The sequence below is a fragment of the Musa acuminata genome, chromosome BXJ2-2 (genome assembly GCF_036884655.1).
Source record: "Musa acuminata AAA Group cultivar baxijiao chromosome BXJ2-2, Cavendish_Baxijiao_AAA, whole genome shotgun sequence".
In the NCBI taxonomy this organism is placed as follows: domain Eukaryota; kingdom Viridiplantae; phylum Streptophyta; class Magnoliopsida; order Zingiberales; family Musaceae; genus Musa; species Musa acuminata.
In genome coordinates this window covers 29,174,779-29,192,000 of record NC_088339.1, presented here as the reverse complement: position 1 = coordinate 29,192,000, position 17,222 = coordinate 29,174,779, and the positions used below count along the sequence as shown (strand labels likewise).

At 43.6% G+C, this 17,222-nt stretch overlaps 4 protein-coding genes across 6 annotated transcripts; 2 read left to right on the top strand and 2 right to left on the bottom strand.

Moving 5' to 3' along the window:
* Positions 1 to 1,276: 1,276 nt before the first annotated feature.
* Positions 1,277 to 4,002, bottom strand: LOC108952114 (protein SAR DEFICIENT 1-like). 2 transcript variants are annotated; one of them, XM_065096478.1, is made up of 8 exons: positions 3,760 to 4,002; positions 3,440 to 3,515; positions 3,110 to 3,165; positions 2,518 to 3,014; positions 2,157 to 2,317; positions 1,878 to 2,075; positions 1,709 to 1,811; positions 1,277 to 1,624 (listed from the first exon to the last, which is right to left on the bottom strand). In XM_065096478.1, exons 1-8 carry the CDS (start codon positions 3,846 to 3,848, stop codon positions 1,485 to 1,487), a joined length of 1,320 nt encoding a protein of 439 aa, XP_064952550.1. In that variant the 5' UTR covers positions 3,849 to 4,002; the 3' UTR covers positions 1,277 to 1,484. The 2 variants fall into 2 exon arrangements, with proteins under 2 accessions (XP_064952550.1, XP_064952551.1); XM_065096479.1 differs by having other exon boundaries at positions 1,277 to 1,621; positions 3,760 to 4,001.
* Positions 4,003 to 7,983: 3,981 nt separating this feature from the next.
* On the top strand, positions 7,984 to 9,079 carry LOC103975534 (zinc finger protein GIS3). Its single transcript, XM_009390518.3, has one exon. The coding sequence runs from the start codon at positions 8,114 to 8,116 to the stop codon at positions 8,771 to 8,773; it is 660 nt and encodes a 219-aa protein (XP_009388793.2). The 5' UTR covers positions 7,984 to 8,113; the 3' UTR covers positions 8,774 to 9,079.
* A 1,091-nt stretch (positions 9,080 to 10,170) lies between these two features.
* LOC103975535 (uncharacterized) lies at positions 10,171 to 11,629 on the bottom strand. Of its 2 annotated transcripts, XM_065094690.1 has the most exons (3): positions 10,946 to 11,629; positions 10,748 to 10,823; positions 10,171 to 10,367 (listed from the first exon to the last, which is right to left on the bottom strand). In XM_065094690.1, exons 1-2 carry the CDS (start codon positions 11,498 to 11,500, stop codon positions 10,761 to 10,763), a joined length of 618 nt encoding a protein of 205 aa, XP_064950762.1. In that variant the 5' UTR covers positions 11,501 to 11,629; the 3' UTR covers positions 10,171 to 10,367; positions 10,748 to 10,760. The 2 variants fall into 2 exon arrangements, with proteins under 2 accessions (XP_064950762.1, XP_009388794.2); XM_009390519.3 differs by having other exon boundaries at positions 10,171 to 10,823.
* Positions 11,630 to 14,694: 3,065 nt separating this feature from the next.
* LOC103975536 (LOB domain-containing protein 40) lies at positions 14,695 to 15,837 on the top strand. The gene is made up of 2 exons (XM_009390520.3): positions 14,695 to 15,065; positions 15,175 to 15,837. Exons 1-2 carry the CDS (start codon positions 14,882 to 14,884, stop codon positions 15,711 to 15,713), a joined length of 723 nt encoding a protein of 240 aa, XP_009388795.2. The 5' UTR covers positions 14,695 to 14,881; the 3' UTR covers positions 15,714 to 15,837.
* The last annotated feature ends 1,385 nt before the right edge of the window (positions 15,838 to 17,222 follow it).

Sequence of the window (17,222 nt, the reverse complement as noted above, 5' to 3'; positions counted from 1 at the left end):
CTGCTCCAGGATCAAATCTCAGGTCCCTTGCTACTGCCAGTACTTGAACGACCCCAGCTTGAGTGGGTATATCAGCGGCGGGAAGAAGGTCGCCGCTGCTTGTGGAGTATCACTTCCAAGCTGCTGATACCGTTCCTACCATCAAACAAACATCTCATGGCCATGTATCTATGTATCTATCCATCTATCTTATATATTACTAGCAGTCGCTATTTGGTTGCCCTCCACTGCAGCAAGTTGCAGGTCTCTAAAGTGTGAACGTCGAAATATGCTGCTTGTATGTCTTTCTACTTGAATCAACAAATAAGGACCTGTTGCTTAGTCTCCTCTGCATTAATGATCAGTTGAACGACGTGAGCCTTGACGTTAAAAGATAAGTTAAATCTGGGCATCACAATCTCCCAGCTTGACGTCCTCGTTAAGCCGCTCTTCATGGGATTGTTGTCGTCTTGTCCCAAGAATAGTAGGACCAGGTCCGACGAACACATCATCTCTCTCGTTCTTTCTTCTTTCTGGTTTCTTTCCTCTGGCACGATGTTGACAAGTCTCGCTCTCAGCTGAAGTAGGGAAGAAATTTCCCCGTTGCCGTGTTTAATTGATTGCATCCATCTCAAAATTCAACGCCGTGGAGCTCCGACTGGCTGGCGCAAAGGCAGCACCTTTAGCCGCCACCGCCCCAGTCAGCCCCGGTGGTGGACAGGCATGGCCGACCGAATCGAGTGCTCGATACGGTGGGGCAAAATCCTTTGACTGGGTCACCGCATTGGAGTGATAATAGAGTAGAGTAGAGAATATAATTTTAAACTAAATTCATATTAAATATCACAATTTACAATCATATATGTATATATATCTCTATAAATTCAAAACTTTGATTCTAAGCATGCAAATTCTTATCTTAAATTAAACTTCTAAACCAAAATCACATCTCTTTTGATTTAATATTTCAACAACAAATCTTTATCACATATTACAAATCCTGACTAGTTACATTTAATAAAAAAAAAGTTGGATAGCTAAATTGAAGTAAATCGATATGAAAGCTAAAAGATCTGTTAAAGTTGTTTTATCATAAACATATCTGAATGTACAATAATGTATAGAGGGTATTGAGAATTGATATATTGAAATATATCAGTTTCGCAATCGAAGTAGATAATATTAAAATCGATTTATAAAAGTATGAATATACCACTATTACTTTCATCTTAAATATTTTAATTAATAATTTAGATTAAAAAAAAATTAATATATCAGTTAGCTCATCAGACCAGGGTCGAATGAAGTTACCAGCTGGATTGGACATCTATCTTCGTTATTGGAACAAAATGATGCAAAGCCACAAAAAAAAAAACGTAAAAGAATAAAATAATTTGGATACGCCTACATTGCATGCAAACAAGGCACCGACTGATACATAGTTCATGTCACTGCCATATGCACTCATAGAGCTTACTTCAATTCCTGGAATGTTACGATGACTCTTAGTATGTTGTTGACTGCACATCAGAAAAGTTGAAAGGACCAACGCCGTCGTCGCCAAAGTCACACACGAATGTTCCAACCTCGTCTTGATCCGTGTACAGATCAGGTTCTACAGTACCTCGTGGCATCTGCACATCTGCTAAGAGGATAAAGCTGTCAGATCAATCGCAGCTAGAAACCAATCCAAGCAAACAGATCACAATCGGTAGTTCTCTTTGCGTACTAATTTGATGTAGAGGAAGATTAGTATTAGGCAGCAATCCGTGGAACTCTTCCAAATGACCCCAATTTTCGTATGCTTCTCGAGTTAGTTGATGAACATGGTCCTGCGGAGTAGATAAGAGACGATGAGTTTGCATTGTGGAGCAACATCGGGTAAGTTGAGTTCTTACTCTGTCAGCTCTGTTAACCAGATCCTGTAGGGTGTATCTATTAGCGCCGGCAATGATGCTCACAACCTGGCAAACTGAGTTCAGGACGATAGCATATCGCCGGCCGTGGTGGATGTAGAGTTTGTCGCCGACGACGCAGGTCTTCGCGTGATTGATGGTCGCCTCCCACTTCCGATCCGACATTCCTTGCCCCAGTATCTGATGCAGAAGGAAGAGTCTGATAAGATCACTGAACGCTTACTACTTTAGATAAGATCACCGAATGTGTTCAAGCTTCACCTGTCGAAGGCTCTGTGGGTTGACAAACCACAGCTTCAAGAAGTCTTGGACGGTGTTAATGTTGGCATCTGCCAGCTTCTTGTGGAATTTACCGTCCTTGGCGATCTTCTCCAGCCGCCATACCTCATCTTCTAGGGCTGGTGGATAATGCTTTTTGTATGCTGCAACAAATTATTTTTATTTGTTGGTTCATAAATTCTATATCTTGATCAAACTAGAGATTTGGTTGAATAGACATAGAAAAATTCATCGTTACATGGAATCATCTTAAGATAAAAGCATTAGCAGCGAGTAGATGGTTCATCTGATGAAACTAGTTGAAGAAAATTAACTAAAACAGAGGAGAGGATACCAAACTTACATTCGCCTCTGTGATCTTTGACCTTGAAAGGCTCGGTCATGGCTTCTCTAATCCTTGGTCCGCGGTAGCTTCCTGGCACAACCCTGGCACCTATCTTGAATATCCCACTCTTTCCCCAGCTCGAGTTATCGGTGAAATATAGCTCGGATACGAACGCAGCTCCATCTCTAAGCATCACGGTGACATCTCCGATGAGCAGTGGCCTCTTCCCGGTTCTTTCTTTCAAAATCTGGCTATTGAACTCGTCGCTGGTCCAATCCTCCTGATCCCCGGCAGGGAAATCTCCCTGCAGTGCTACTAGTTCAACTCTGAGAGGGTGTAAATGTATCAAGGATGGAGGAGCTTCCAAAGTATTAGTGGCTACAAGGAGGATTTGGAGTGGAGTGTTGTCAAAGCCGTCGATTTTGGTCCCAGTGAAGATGGGCTGTGATAGCGGCTTTTGGAATATGAGTTTGAAGCTTGATGGCTCTGCTGGTTCAACTTGCAGTTGGAGCGACCTGCAAAAGATCAAACAGTACTTTTGTGTCTTGGGATGTCTTCAGACGTTCCATGGAAGCGTATCTTGATCGAAACAAGCAGCTGCAGCAATTACCTTTGAGGGCGCAAATAGGTACTGTGAAGCAGTATTCTTTCCACTTCCTCTTGCACCTGATAAGATACATCCAGTTTCATTTAAATATAGGTATCCAGGAATAATTAAAATGCAGCTGCCATAAGCTAACCTACTCATTTGTCACACTATAATCTTTTTTTTTTGCATGCTTGTTGATGAATAGTATAAGCGAATGGCAGTGAACTGGAGACATGCAGTCTGCTTAAAGCTATAAAGAAAGAAGACGACTAACGAGTCTTGGCTAGCATAGTCGAGCAATACGAGATGCTTCCATGACATGGGAATGCTTTGTTAGAGATTTCGTCGTACCACTTTGCGAAACAATGGCTCCAAGGACGAAAGCATGCTCTGCTGTTTGCTCACCATCATAGCTTCCTTTATCACCCTGTCAAAGGGAGAGGATGAAGGTGAGCAAGATAGATTATTTTTTTCGTCACCTGCTTAATTAAACATCGAACAGCATCATCTTTTTGAAGGGAATTCGTGGTACTGCACTACCATGTTCGGAAGAATATCTCATCTAAGTAATACAAAATCTTTCTCGAGGAAGATAAAGGAAACACGAATAAGATGATCATGGTAGGTAGGAAGAGATGGAATCGAGAAACGGAGGTATTAGGATTACGAACGTCGCAAATGAAGGTCGGCGCTTGATCCTTTTATCACCGAGCCGATCCGAGTTTTCGTCAGAGTCATCCCGAGGCCTTTTAGCGGCCATGATCTCAGTGAGGAGAGGAAGAACAAACTGAGTAAAAGATATGGGAAGGGTGGCAGACTCAAAGGCCTCGCAGGTACAATGAAGGACTACGGAAGCAGTAGAGAGGGCGACCGAGGTTTATACTGCGATGGCAATGAGCCAGAAAGTCCCAAGAAGTAGGTTGGAAGGTGGAAGGATGGCTTGAGGAAGACGACCTCCAAGCCTAGTTATTCATTGATGTAGTCTCTTTGATGTTACCATCTGCCAAGTCAGCTGCCGTCATCTGTCTCTCACGCGCAGATGAGGTCCGAGCACCACCCTTGCGGTAAGCTCACCGCCTGTTGGCTGTTGCATGAGGAGTTTCCTCTCTCTGCCATCGGTTGACTGTTGCATGAAAACCTAAGACTAAGATCGTGCTGCTGCTGAGCAATTCAACAGTTTGGGAGTTCCAATACAGAAAATATGTTATATACAAAATGTGCTTTGATTCTTTGCATGATGACTTGTTGTGGTCTGATGTATTCCTGCTTCCAAAACTTGGCATTTCAATGCAAGTTCGGGTGTATGATTCCAGCGGTGAGCAGACCCACGCAACGCGAGGACCATCAACCATGCAGTGCGCAGCAATTCACGGGTCGTTGGCTCCGTGTTCTTGAGAGCTCCGATCCATGTGATATGTTCTACCATAACGCTTAAACTAAGACATCGAGTACTGTCTTCTGCACCACCCCATCATTTTTTACTCTCAAGAACTTGACGACCGATGAAGAGAGGACCTCAAGATTGCTAGATTTGACCCCTTCAAACAAACTCGAAGGACGCAGGATGATATAAAGAAAGGCTTGGAACCTCTTGTTCTTGAAGTAGTTGATGCTTGTTGCATTATAGGAAAAGATTCTGTTCTCAGATGATACCATCAAAAGGTTCTATTCTTGATGGCAAATGGTACTGCCTTTAGTTTCTGATATGAGCACTAACACCAGCAGAGAGTTTTAGGTCATAGTGTGTTTCTGAGATGGAACCAATTGCCTGGCGTTTGGAGCTTACAGTCTCTCTCTTCCGATATGTGCTTATGTGACATGAACATTGATGGCAAACAAAAGGTCGTGTTCTGTGATCTGCATCTAATTCTTTCATTAAGAGACTGTTGGACCATTCAAACTGGTGTTTGAAAGATTCAACCTTCTTAAGCGGAAGGTTGATCAAATTCTTGGTGACCATGTTTGTCTGAAGGATTCGGTCAAGTCACCGATTCCTTTAGTGTCCTATCATTATATATTTTTGAACAATTCAGAGCTGTTAGTCACCAGCTCTTGCCTGGCACATTAGGGTTTAGCCTTAAGCTTCATGCACTGATAATTGACGGCCATGTCATAGCACTCCTGGCAGTAAACAATCATCATCAGATGACTTCAAATTCTTGATTGGAGATTCACATGTGTTTCTGACTTGAAATCACATCTAGCTTGCTGCTTTGCCCACTCCCTCCAGTTGACCAATTCAGAGTGTTGGATGTCCTGGCTATGATGACTTCTCTGATTCAAGTAATCAACTCCACCGGTCTAAGAAGCTGACTTTGAATTACATCAAAGTCTCCAGTTAAACTGGACTGATGCGTATGATATTGTAGTAGATGCCTACGAGTAGTCCGCAAAGAAATGGTCTTCGATTCAACCATCACCTCCGTTGCAGCTTGTCTGTGACATTGCACTTTGCAGGTATGCTGAAAGGGAAGAGAACGGTGCAATCAAACAAATTGATGGCCCGTTTGATGCTTACTGAGGTTATCCATTATTGTTTGCTATTCACAAGCTAAATGTATTAACTTCTCACTCGACCCATGCATGGACGTCATGATATAGACACAAAGAATACACAAGGAATCCGCTTTCACGCATGTCGAGTTCTCTACAGCAAGTTAAACGAGAATTTGTCCTTTACGTATCTACACTGGAACATAATGAGCGTCCAAGATGCTTATCATGCACACATCACATGCTAAAGTTGTGCATCATCTAAGACAGTTCCATATATGAAAAGAAAAAGGCTATATGCTTTACAAACTAGTAATCGCCAAAAGCATCGGCCACGTTGCACATATTTGTTGAAGATAGAACAGTAGAGTTGTGAGTCCTGACATGATAGGAAGGACATAAAGCAAAGGGGAGATTGAAGCTACTTAAACACTGTTACAATGGTTTCTCACATCTGCAAGTAATTAACTTGATCAGGTGCCCTATGCTAGCCCAAGGGGAATGCAGGAGCTCAATTGATAAATAAGGACATGACTGGTATCTGAAAGGGTCACTTCAAGCACTTTGTGCGGGGAAGATGTACAAGAGAAAACTGACCATGGTGGGTCTCAAGAGCAAGTAGATGAGAAAGAGAGAGAGAGAGAGAGAGAGAGTTCAGATGTCAGATCATGGGCCCTAAATATCAACCCTTATTTATCTCATGGCAAGATGCTAATGCCATCAAATATCATCATTATCATGTTGGACCTGCCCTTCTTGTCTGGACACTTTATATATATATATATATATATATATATATATATATATGTTATTGTTAAGAAAAATTAGACAATTAAAAACGAGAGAGAGAGAGAGAGAGAGAGAGAGAGAGAGAGAGAGAGAGAGAGAGAATTAAGTCTCTCTCGTGTGAAAATAGAGACAATCTTTAGGATTTGTGAGATATAAGAGGTTATGTTGTAACACCATTTTAGATGTCAATGAAGGAGGAGATTATTTGGGTTATGAAGATAAAGAGATGATAGTATAAATGTGCCATCAAATATGAGTACTATAACTCCATAAATAGATAAGATGTCTCTTGATAAAAAATTTCATTTGCCTCTTCCACAATTTCCTGCCATGCACTTATCCTCTTGACTTCTCTTTTCTTTCTTATTAGAGGGAATAAATAATATCAATAAACGTAATTAATCTGTCAATTATAAGTTGAGCACTGTTGGAATCTGTCTTGTTTCTCCTTTAGTTGTCAGTATTATATATTTCCTGTAAAGAAAACAAAAAATGCACAAGGCAAACCCTAATAAACATCTTTTATTGGCACAAGAAATAAGGCAATGAGTGGAATGAGCTTAAAAGAAGGGAGACAAGGCCGGGAAGACTATAAAGAAGATAAGATACTGCAAGGCTTATGTGACACTTAATCAGGCTTCTCTATGATTCGCAAGAGGCCAAGAGAGTTCCTCAAGAGTGAAAAGGGATGGTTGATAAGGTAGATTAGACGTGCGACACAAGATGCAACGTTGATTATGGCAGCTTCATCACATCAGCAATGGTGAGCGAAGGTGGGTGGTTGTCACCTATAGCCTAATGTTCTTCATCTCTGATGGAGTTATTTGCTCGAGGGTAGCTCAAACATTATGCATTCAGCCAGTGAGAGAACAAGATAGGAGCATGCATGGAGTCAATGACCTAAGTAGTTCGATTATTTGAATCAGCATTGTAAATCATAGATTAAATAAAGATATTATCTCATGATGTTGAATTTGTTGATCATCAGCCAACTTCTTAGTGGGAGGAAGTTTTTTCTAGGAATTAATGTTGTTGTAAGAAATTAGCAGATTACTACCATGCTTGTGATCATTGGCCTGAAGAATGAGAGAACAAAAGAACAATGTTGAAGGCTTATCCTTTAGTGAGAGAAAGAAGCCCTATGCAAAAGGAAATGAACTCCAAAAATTGAATATAAGCTCAGTTCCTTTGTCAAGCAGCAAGACAAAGCTAAGGATGTGAACTCTCTTAAAAGATACAAACTTTTTTAAGGTTCCAAGAACAATCGAACTGGAACCTTTTATTCGATCCAGCCTTCAAGAAGATGAAGAAGGATTTCTCACCATAATAAAAATAAAGGATAATTTGATTCGACTTGCTACGTGTGCGTGATCGAAGTCAGGCGATCTTAATTATCACAACCTGTGTGTTAGATGTGCGCTGATCTACTATCGGTGATGAGAGAACCAAAAATATATATCAGTAAATCATGTCTTATTTAATGATATGACACAGCTATTTGTAGAATGATGCTCATAAAACCAATTTAAGATAACCTACGTGACTCATTTTGCTTTCTTTAATCTTCTAAACCTAAAAGTTCATCCATATATATAGAGAAAGAGAGAGGGGTCTGAGCCCAACTCACAACCAAAGCAGACCAACCTAACTCCCTCAAGTATTTCTCATCCATACCTCCTCTGTTTGTGTGCGCATCTGTACTTCTCTCGCCAGAGAGATAGCGAAGTACAGAGAGAGCCCAGTATGTCAGGGATCAAGTGCACGTCCAAGAACAGCAGCAGCAGCAGCTCGAGGAAGAAGCTGTTGGGATTCCACGTGTCTGAGGAAGAGAAGACCCGGCTCAGGTCGGAGTCGTATTCGTCATCGACGATCACCATGGCCACAGCCCCCGCGTACGGTGGCGGCGACGGCTACGGCGCAGACGTGCGGAAGTACCAGTGCCAGTACTGCCGCCGCGAGTTCGCCAACTCGCAGGCCTTGGGCGGCCACCAGAACGCGCACAAGAAGGAGCGGCAACAGCTGAATCGCGCCCACATGCACCACCACGGAGGCGGCTTCTGGGCGCCTACCGGCCAGATGTGCCCGGTGAACCCCATGGTGTCCGCCATCGCGCCGCAGCCCCACCTCCTCCCGGTCCCCGCCGGGTGGGTGTGCATCTCACGGCCGCCGCCCTTCCACGTGTCGCATGCATGCGCCTTTCCCTCCTCGTCCGTCCCTCCGATTGTTCCTCCTGCTGTCCCGTACTCCACCGCCGGTGGCGGCGCGCGGTTGTTGGAGCAGGACGCAGGCTCGTTCACGAGGTTCTCTGCGACAGTTCCCGTCACGATGCGCAAGGACTCGTCGGACTCGGGCGAGTCGTCCGGGTTGGACCTCCAGCTCAGGCTAGCTCCCACGGGGTCGTGACTCAACCCAGCTATTACCATGCATGACTCGGATCTCATAGTATGAGGACGTCCAGCTATCTATCTATCTTTCAGCTTATATTTTGCTTCTCCTTTGTTGTTCAAGGTTAAACGTTGTGTTTGATATCAGCATCAATTTCCTTAGATACATATGGTTTACGTTGATGACATAGTAGCATCATTATGTGATAGAATAAAGAAGCAGGATTATTCTTTCCTGCTACAATGCATCGGGCTACTGTGCTTTATGCTTCGAGACTTGCTAGGAGGTCTATAGTTCCAAAGTTTGATTGGGGTTGTCATTTCACAGAGTGTCGTATCTGCCTATTTCCACCGAATGTACTTTCATGGCTTGGATGGCTCGAAGCTCAAAACAAGTATCCTAGATATGCTGCCATCTGTTGCCATCTTGTGGATGTGGACGGAGGCTATGCAATGGGAAATCAGGACGTGGGAGTCGGACGCACTCAATGATGCAAGATGATGTAATGGAAGCTAAGGGTGTCCCAACCCACCTGTAAACCTACTCCCATTGTGATGGTGGTGAAGAAGCCCTAATGCCACTAGCCTTGCTTCGTTTGCAACATTGATAAGGAAGACATCTAATACGTGATTTGTGTTCACTCCCAGAACAAAACACCTCTCCACGGAAGACATTGGCACTTCCCCATCAACAGACCCACTCGGAAGGCATCACCTGTCGTGCTATCCACACAAGCCAAGACGTAAATTACGAAGACCGAGCCAATACCTATCTGACATATGCTCAACCTTTTAGCATGATGACAAGCCTCGTTGGTCTACCGAATAATATTTTTACTAGTGCAGACTCACTCACTCCATTTTCATGATTCCAACAAATCAGAGAGTTTATCTAGCAACGTGAATCATCGACTCCGATTCGATTCCTTTGATCTACCTGTCAAACGAGTAAGCAGCAGACTTCGGTGCTCCCCCCCTTCCCATGATTCATTCATTGCGCACCAAATCAAACAAAGGAAATAAAGCTGTCGAGGGTATCGTCGTCACTCTCGCTTTATGGCTCGATTCCACCTTAACGACGGAAAATACGAAGCAATCGCTAGCTTTATTGCAAGGCTAGTGCGATCCAACTCCACCACGTCCTCCCTTGACCTTCCAAAGTCAACGTAGTAGTCAACCCCATGTTTATCCCTGATTCATCCCCCGTCGATGGTCAACATCAAAACTGTCTCGTGCTTCTTCTTGGGATTGTTTATACGTAGATTCTCTGTATTATGAATCCGTGGAATTTGAGCCCAACATTATTAATATTCACATTCCGACATCATTTTATTAATGATTCATGCACAATCCATATGGAATGTGGTACACATGAAAGGAATCCAGCTCAAGCTATTCAGGAACACCCAGCACCAGTAGAAAAAAGAACTCATTTCATTCACCCCCTTCCCATGATTCGTTTCATTTAGAAACAAATTGTACATGCCAAAAGAGAAATTTGGAAACACCTTCAATGGAATTTTCCACCAATTAATTACCCCAACTCTTTTCCATGGTGCCGATCTCAACGCCAAATCTTGCTTCCATGTCTTATGAATTGAGCAAAGAAGGTACTGCCAAAACACACAGACAAAGGACGGGGGGGTATTAAAACTATGAAGCAACCAAACTCGAGACACATTTATTCCTGCAATTATACGAACCCTGGAAAGAAACTGCCCACCATGCTAAGTATTATTAGCTCATACATAAATAAACTAATCTGGGTGGCATCAATAATTGTTTCCAGATCTGTAGCTACAAATTAGAAGCAGGGGATGCTTTCAAACACAACACACCACAATGACAGTGCAACCGAATTCCCTCACCTTTTGCGAGTAAAAGAATTAGCCAAAAGGCTCTTTTAGATTGCTTACTGTTCGAACCCAATTCCCGTGTGAGCCAAATCGAGAATCTTTGGTTGACTGATTCACGTCACTGAAGGTATACTTACCTCCCGCAAAAGACTACTCCGGGACCCGATACGAGTCGACGGTGACCTCCGACAGCCATGCGCCGGGAAACAGACACTGTTATCAGGAGACGAAGAACGACAACATAAGAAATGAGATCGAAGCTTTTCCGGCAAACTAGGGTTTTCGGGTGGAGAGGTAGCGAGAAACGATGGGGGGGATGGGGTGAGGAGACTCACGTCGAGCTGCTTTTGGACGACTCGGGGCCGCTTTCGGGGCCGGCGGCGAGCCCTGCATCCGGTCACCGCGTAGATGTCCTCCTCGATCTCCTCCCTCGAGAGAGAGATCGAGAACCTGGGACGGTCCGACTCCGCCGGCCTCGCCCGTGCCGCCCTCCTCTCTACCGCGGGCGACGGTGACCCCCCAAGATGCTGCTCAATTTCTGTCGGAACCATGGGCCGCCCCCGCCGAGCCCTCAGGTTCCACGGCCTCCCGTCCTTGGGTTGTTGCGGCGGGGGAGGCGGTGAGGGGACCACGAACTTCATCCGGTCCGCCGCTTCCCGGAGGTGAACCAAGAGCTTCTCCCTCACCTGATCGAGCCCCGCGTCGTCACCGCACGCTGGGTTCCTCATGGACGCCCCCTCCGCCTCCGCAACGGTGGTCTTGCCCTTGCCGCTCGCGTTTACGAAGGGGAGGAGCCGCTGGCTTCCCCACGTCTTGAACAAGGCGCAGGGCGGCGTCGCGGCCGCCGTCGCGGAATCTGGCGGCCGGGAGGCGGTCTCGGCAGAGATCATCGCTCTCGGCTGGTGGGCGGTGACAGGATCCGGTTCTCGCGGGGTCGGGACACCGCCAGTGGGGAGAAGAGGAAGGGTGTAGCTAATTAACGTTCGCCTCGGGGTTGTGGCCGGTGAGGAGACTCCCGATTCAAGGGTTCCAAGTGGGCCACTCAACATATATATATATATATATATATATATAATCCTCGAAATAAAATTTAAATTTTAGAATATCCCGTAAAACACCCATAATCACATGAAAAGATGATTTTATCCCTCCTTTAATGGACCAACCTTTGCTCATCGGCTACTCTTAATTTTAAGCAAGTTCCTCTGTCAAAACTACTAAGTGACGGAGGTATAGCCTTCGTGGCTCTCCTTCTTTGTCCAGTGTGATATCTTTTTTCTCAATAAGGGTGAGACCTTCATCTTAATTGGACTTACTCGTTAATGAAGGCGTAACCTTTGTTGTAAGTTACTTGTAGCGCCCTTTATTATCAATTGAGGACGAGGAAAGGGAGAGATGGCGTGACTTACCCTCACTCACAACCTCTTTGCACCCTCTCTTCATCGTCGGTTGCTAACGAGGAAGGAGGGGGTGCATCCTCGTCGTCAGTCACAAGCGAGAGGCGAGGGGAGACAATCAAGTAAAGATGACTGGACAAAAAGTAATAGACGATAAATATAAAATAATCAATTTGAAAAGTAAAGATGCTATGTAAAAAAAAAAAATTTTAAAGTTACAGCGTTATCCGGAATATTCTCAAAGTTACATAATTTTTTATGAGAATTCACCCGTATATATCGAATTAACCGGAAAAAAAAGGATAAAAATAGAAAAGTGTGAGGTTAACACGCGGAAGCCATTACTTGGGTCCTTTCGATCCACTATGCATGCGTACAAGAAGAATGTACACATCAAGTTGGCCACTACGTGGCATTTCATAATATGGGCCATGATGGACCTATTTAATTTATTGCCTTCACGTATCATGTGACGTTCGCATGAACGATACTACGACATCATACAGGAGGATCATATATTATTGAATCAGTATATTTTCTAGGTACAAATATAAGTTTTTTTTAATAAATTTCTTACAAAAAAATCTTAATTTTTTTCTTTTTCATAAAGTCTCGTTTTATTTTTATGAAATATATCTTATTTTTATAAAAAAGATATTATCTCTAATCTTTGTTCTATTGTTTCGTTGCCTTACTCGTATCGTCCCTCGACTACTTGTTCCCATCGTCTCTTACTCTTCATTATTTAGTAAATTATGGTGAAGACGAAGGTTGAGCCCATACAAGATAGAGGAAGGGAAGCCTTGTATGGTAGAAACGGAATAGCATGAAACAATACTAAATTATGGTGTTGCTCGGGTTGGGCCATGCGACGTCGAACGACGATAGGGTGTTCAACACCGAACGAGGTGGAGGCTGGGGTTCGCCTCGTTCGAGTTTGAGGTGTCATACTGTGTCAGCTTGTGTGGCGCCGCTCGAGTCGATTCGTGCGACGCTGTCTTGAGCATTGCGACACGACTCTAGGGTGTTCGGTGTCGACATGTACGATGCTGAACAAGGTAGAGGCTGAGGGTCACTTCATCTAAGTCTAAGGTATCATACTGTGTTAGCTCGTATGGCGCCGCTCAGGTCAAGCCATGTGCATCTATCTAAAGCTTTAGAAAATGACTTTAGGGTGTCCAGCGCCAACCTGTACAGGGCCGAACAAGGTAGAGGCTAGTTGGTCGCTTCCTCCGGGTCTGAAGTGTCGCACTGCGTCAGCCCAAAGGTCCTTCACCTGCTGGCACGTGGATGACGCCAGAAAGTGCCACGTGGGGCAGAGGCCTTTATAAATATCACAAATTAATTATCATCTAAATATCCTTGTGATCACTAAATCCAACAGCAAAACCAATTACAAATTGGAAGCAGATGGATCATTGCACCCAATCTTCAATCACCATTCAACTACACCTTTAAGGAATGAGCTTACGGACGGCTTACATGGGTCTTATGGCTTTCCACCTATCACAAGTCGGGGTTTTGGATGGGTGACAACAGAGACTAATAGTCTTCACAAATCAAATCATTTATAAGGTAATTGGAAGATCTTACAGGATTGGATGAACTCAAAACAATTTGGGCTTTACTGCCATTTTGCTACTACTAATTTAATGCGTCAGTAGTAAATTACAGCACTTAATAACTTGTTACAACATACTCTCATTTTAAGGAGGTTGACTTGAGCATCAACCGACGACCTGTCCTTTGGATTGAGCAGCCCAAGTCAATCTATAGACTATGTATTTCCACAGCATCGGTTATGCTGCACGGGCTACGGGAGTTGACTCAGCTATGCTTCCGAGTTTGACTCTGTCTCATGGTATGACTCAAACAACGATGGATACGAGTTGCGGCACGGAGGCCTCATGGTATTATGGAACACGAAACCTGTTGACTCGGTCTCGTCTCACATGCAGCGTAGTACATGCTAAGAGAGGCAGTACGTAGTACGTGGGTGTTCCTAAGTCTCTGCTTACGGGTGCTGGTTTCTCCTAACCTAGCTAGTCTTTTATCTTTAATCTACATCATTAGAACCTTCTATTTCATCTTGCACATGATTTCTTTACTGCTGATGGAATTTAATGACAGATGGAAATCCTTCCGATTAGGAAAGCCATGAGCGCAGTTGGTATTTTCCATCTTGTTCATGCATCAGAATTATGACATCATAAGCCAAGTGGAGTCACAAGAAATGTTGTGCCCAAACATAAAGGAACAATAAAATACCAAAAGCAAGTCCAGAAATGATTTCTTTTTGGGGCTCCGCCCACAGCGCCGCGCAAACCACACGCGGGTTTAAACACGTCTCTCTCTCCCTCACACTTCTTCTGGTTGATTTAAAAAAAACTTGTAGAAAGCATATTGATAAGGCAATGTTCTCCGTATCATTGCGACGTATGTTGAAGGCAAATGAGACCAGTGGCTAGGATTTTAATACGAGGTGAAGAATCCAAGGTAGAGATGGAGTCAACGTTTGGGTCAATGGATTTTCGATACAATGCTGTGCTCGGTCAAACCAAGGTTTTTGTGGGTGATTAGATTCTGAGTCCTCCAAGTTGCAATACTTAATTTAGAAGTTCTTGCGATTCTTCTATATATGTATAGGGAAGTAGTAATCGAGAAGGTGCATATTCTTGTATTATAGTCTACGAACTCCAACAGCAAGATGGAGTAGGAAACCGCTTTCCCACTCTTCTCCAAACTGCTGGCTTTGCCACCCTCTCTCGGCCTTATAACATATCCCCATTGCTTCCCTTCTTCTCCGTACTGCTCTCCTTCCTTCTAACACTACTGTGTTGTTCCCGATCTGATCGGCATCGAGGCAAGGTGAAGATGAGTTGCAATGGGTGTCGGGTCCTCCGGAAAGGGTGCAGCGATGGCTGCACCATCCGCCCTTGCCTTCAGTGGATAAGGAGCCCCGAAGCCCAGGCAAACGCCACCGTCTTCCTCGCCAAGTTCTACGGCCGTGCCGGCCTCATCAACCTCATCAACGCCGGTCCCCCTCATCTACGCCCTGGTACGCATCTAGCGTTTCCGTCTCTTGCGCACGGACAGATGCCATGCATGCACGTCACGGAAAGGGTTGAATTATGTGTTTCTTGTCGTCGTGGTTCGGCTTCCTTCAGCTATTTACCGGTCGCTGTTATACGAGGCCTGTGGGAGGATTATTGACCCCGTCTACGGCTCCGTCGGCTTGCTCTGGTCCGGCAGCTGGCGGGTCTGCCAGGCCGCCGTCGAGTCCGTGCTGCTGAGGGGCGAGGCAGCCACCCGTTTCCCAGCTGACGCGACCGCCCCCAAGCCGCACGACATCCGCTACATGACGAGGATCCCCTCTGACATCGGCGCCGGGGCCAACTGCGACCTCCACAAGGTGACGACCAACTCCCGGGTCCGGTTCAAGCGCTCCGCTAACGCCCTGAGGCCACCCTCCTCGCCAAGTTCTGACCCCTTCGCTGTGGGGATGCATCAGACCGAGGCGGAGGGAAAGCTGCCGGAAGAGACGGTGCAGGAGGACGATGCTGATGAGCTGGACCTCACTCTTGGGTTCGAACCGGCAGCACGGGGAGCAGCCGGTGGACGTGGACCAGTAATACGACAGAACGGGGAGGGGACGGCCTGGTTCTCCGAGGGGTGTCCGGAGGATCTGCTGCTGAGACTGCGTTGAGAGTCACGCAACAGTCGTAGATCACAATCATATCTTGATGTTCTAATGGGTTTTGGTTTCTTTGTGCTACAAGTATAAGAAGAAGATGCATCGTTCATGCTTAATAACATTTCCTGTTATGTTATCTTTGTGTGCTTCCCTACAATTAGTTGCACGATTCCAACATCTTTCCATATGGGGGTATGTATGTAGGTGTGTTTTGTATAGCTTTATCATCATTAGCTGGAAATATTATCTCATCGCATATGGCTTTAAAATATGATATATATATATATATATATATATATATATATATATTTATTGTCTGACATATGATATAGGAAAGACAGGTTGACCCTTAGCTAGCTTGTGTGTATAAGTATCTATACATATTATCTTTTTTTTATATAGATTATATGGAGAAAAAGTAGGGGAATGCTATTAGAGACAATTGAGGACCGCTTCCTCATAGAATATTTTATCCTTTTATGATTAGATATAAAAATTTACTTTTAATGTGGTTATAAATAATAAATTTATCTTAGGTTATTAACTTGAATGTTGAAGGGATTAAGTTAAAAAATAAACCTCTTTCGATGATGATTTTCATACATATGACACTTCAAAAGTACAACTTACATCCATAAGAAAGTTCGATTTTTTTTCATTTTAGTTAGATAATCTTAGTATAACTTACACAATCTAAATAGACCAAAAACGTCTTCTTTTTCCATTTTGGTTGATGAAAATATGAAAGTTCGATTTCTCTAATGCCACAACTTGAAAAGGATTCATTATACATCCATCCTCGCAAGGAATGACGTGATGGAATATAAAACAACAATGTCAGTGTGAAAGATTAATTCAAGAAGAAGGCGTGTGGTCACAACAAGCAACATCTTATATTGCACAGCCTCATTCATTAGAAACAAATAAGATTTACTCACATCATGTTTGAGATGTTAAAACATGGTATGCACTCAGTGCATGACTTCAAAATATCTTTCATTTAATCGAACTAATTAAGAGTCATCCATCTGCATCGTGGTATAACTTAGGATAAAAATAATAATAATAAGACAATTGAGGAGTATAATTTTAGTTAAAATATAATTTAATTTGTAATCTATCTTTATCGGACCCAATCTTAATGGTAAAACTTAGTCTATCTTGTAGTATTGTTATAATCGGAGGAGAAAAATAATTTTGATTGGATGAGAAAATATTTTATTAAGAATTATTTCGTGTGATCGTTCAAAAGATTGTATCGGGAGTAAACCCAACATGATTCTAACCATCTAGTTTTGATTTTTTTTATTATAATACGAATATATGCGATAGAAACTTACTAGCTGAAGTTCACTTCAGTGAGTCAATAATATATACTATCATATTTCCTCATGTGTTATGCTTATATACCATATGTCCAATGACCTAACAAGCATACAAAATATTCCCTCAAGTGTGATATTGATGTGTCACGTTCAAGAGGTTATTATTCCCTTAGCCGGGTCAGGTCAGGTGGGCATT

Coding starts and splice junctions, on each gene's coding strand:
- LOC103975535 (XM_009390519.3), bottom strand. CDS start 11,500: ATGATCTCTGCCGAGACCGCCTCCCGGCCGCCAGATTCCGCGACGGCG. Junction 10,824..10,945: donor TCGTCCAAAAGCAGCTCGAC/GTGAGTCTCCTC, acceptor TCCTGATAACAG/TGTCTGTTTCCCGGCGCATG.
- LOC103975534 (XM_009390518.3), top strand. CDS start 8,114: ATGTCAGGGATCAAGTGCACGTCCAAGAACAGCAGCAGCAGCAGCTCG.
- LOC103975536 (XM_009390520.3), top strand. CDS start 14,882: ATGAGTTGCAATGGGTGTCGGGTCCTCCGGAAAGGGTGCAGCGATGGC. Junction 15,066..15,174: donor TCCCCCTCATCTACGCCCTG/GTACGCATCTAG, acceptor GGCTTCCTTCAG/CTATTTACCGGTCGCTGTTA.
- LOC108952114 (XM_065096478.1), bottom strand. CDS start 3,848: ATGGCCGCTAAAAGGCCTCGGGATGACTCTGACGAAAACTCGGATCGG. Junction 3,015..3,109: donor ACCTATTTGCGCCCTCAAAG/GTAATTGCTGCA, acceptor GATCTTTTGCAG/GTCGCTCCAACTGCAAGTTG. Junction 1,812..1,877: donor TGGTTAACAGAGCTGACAGA/GTAAGAACTCAA, acceptor TCTACTCCGCAG/GACCATGTTCATCAACTAAC.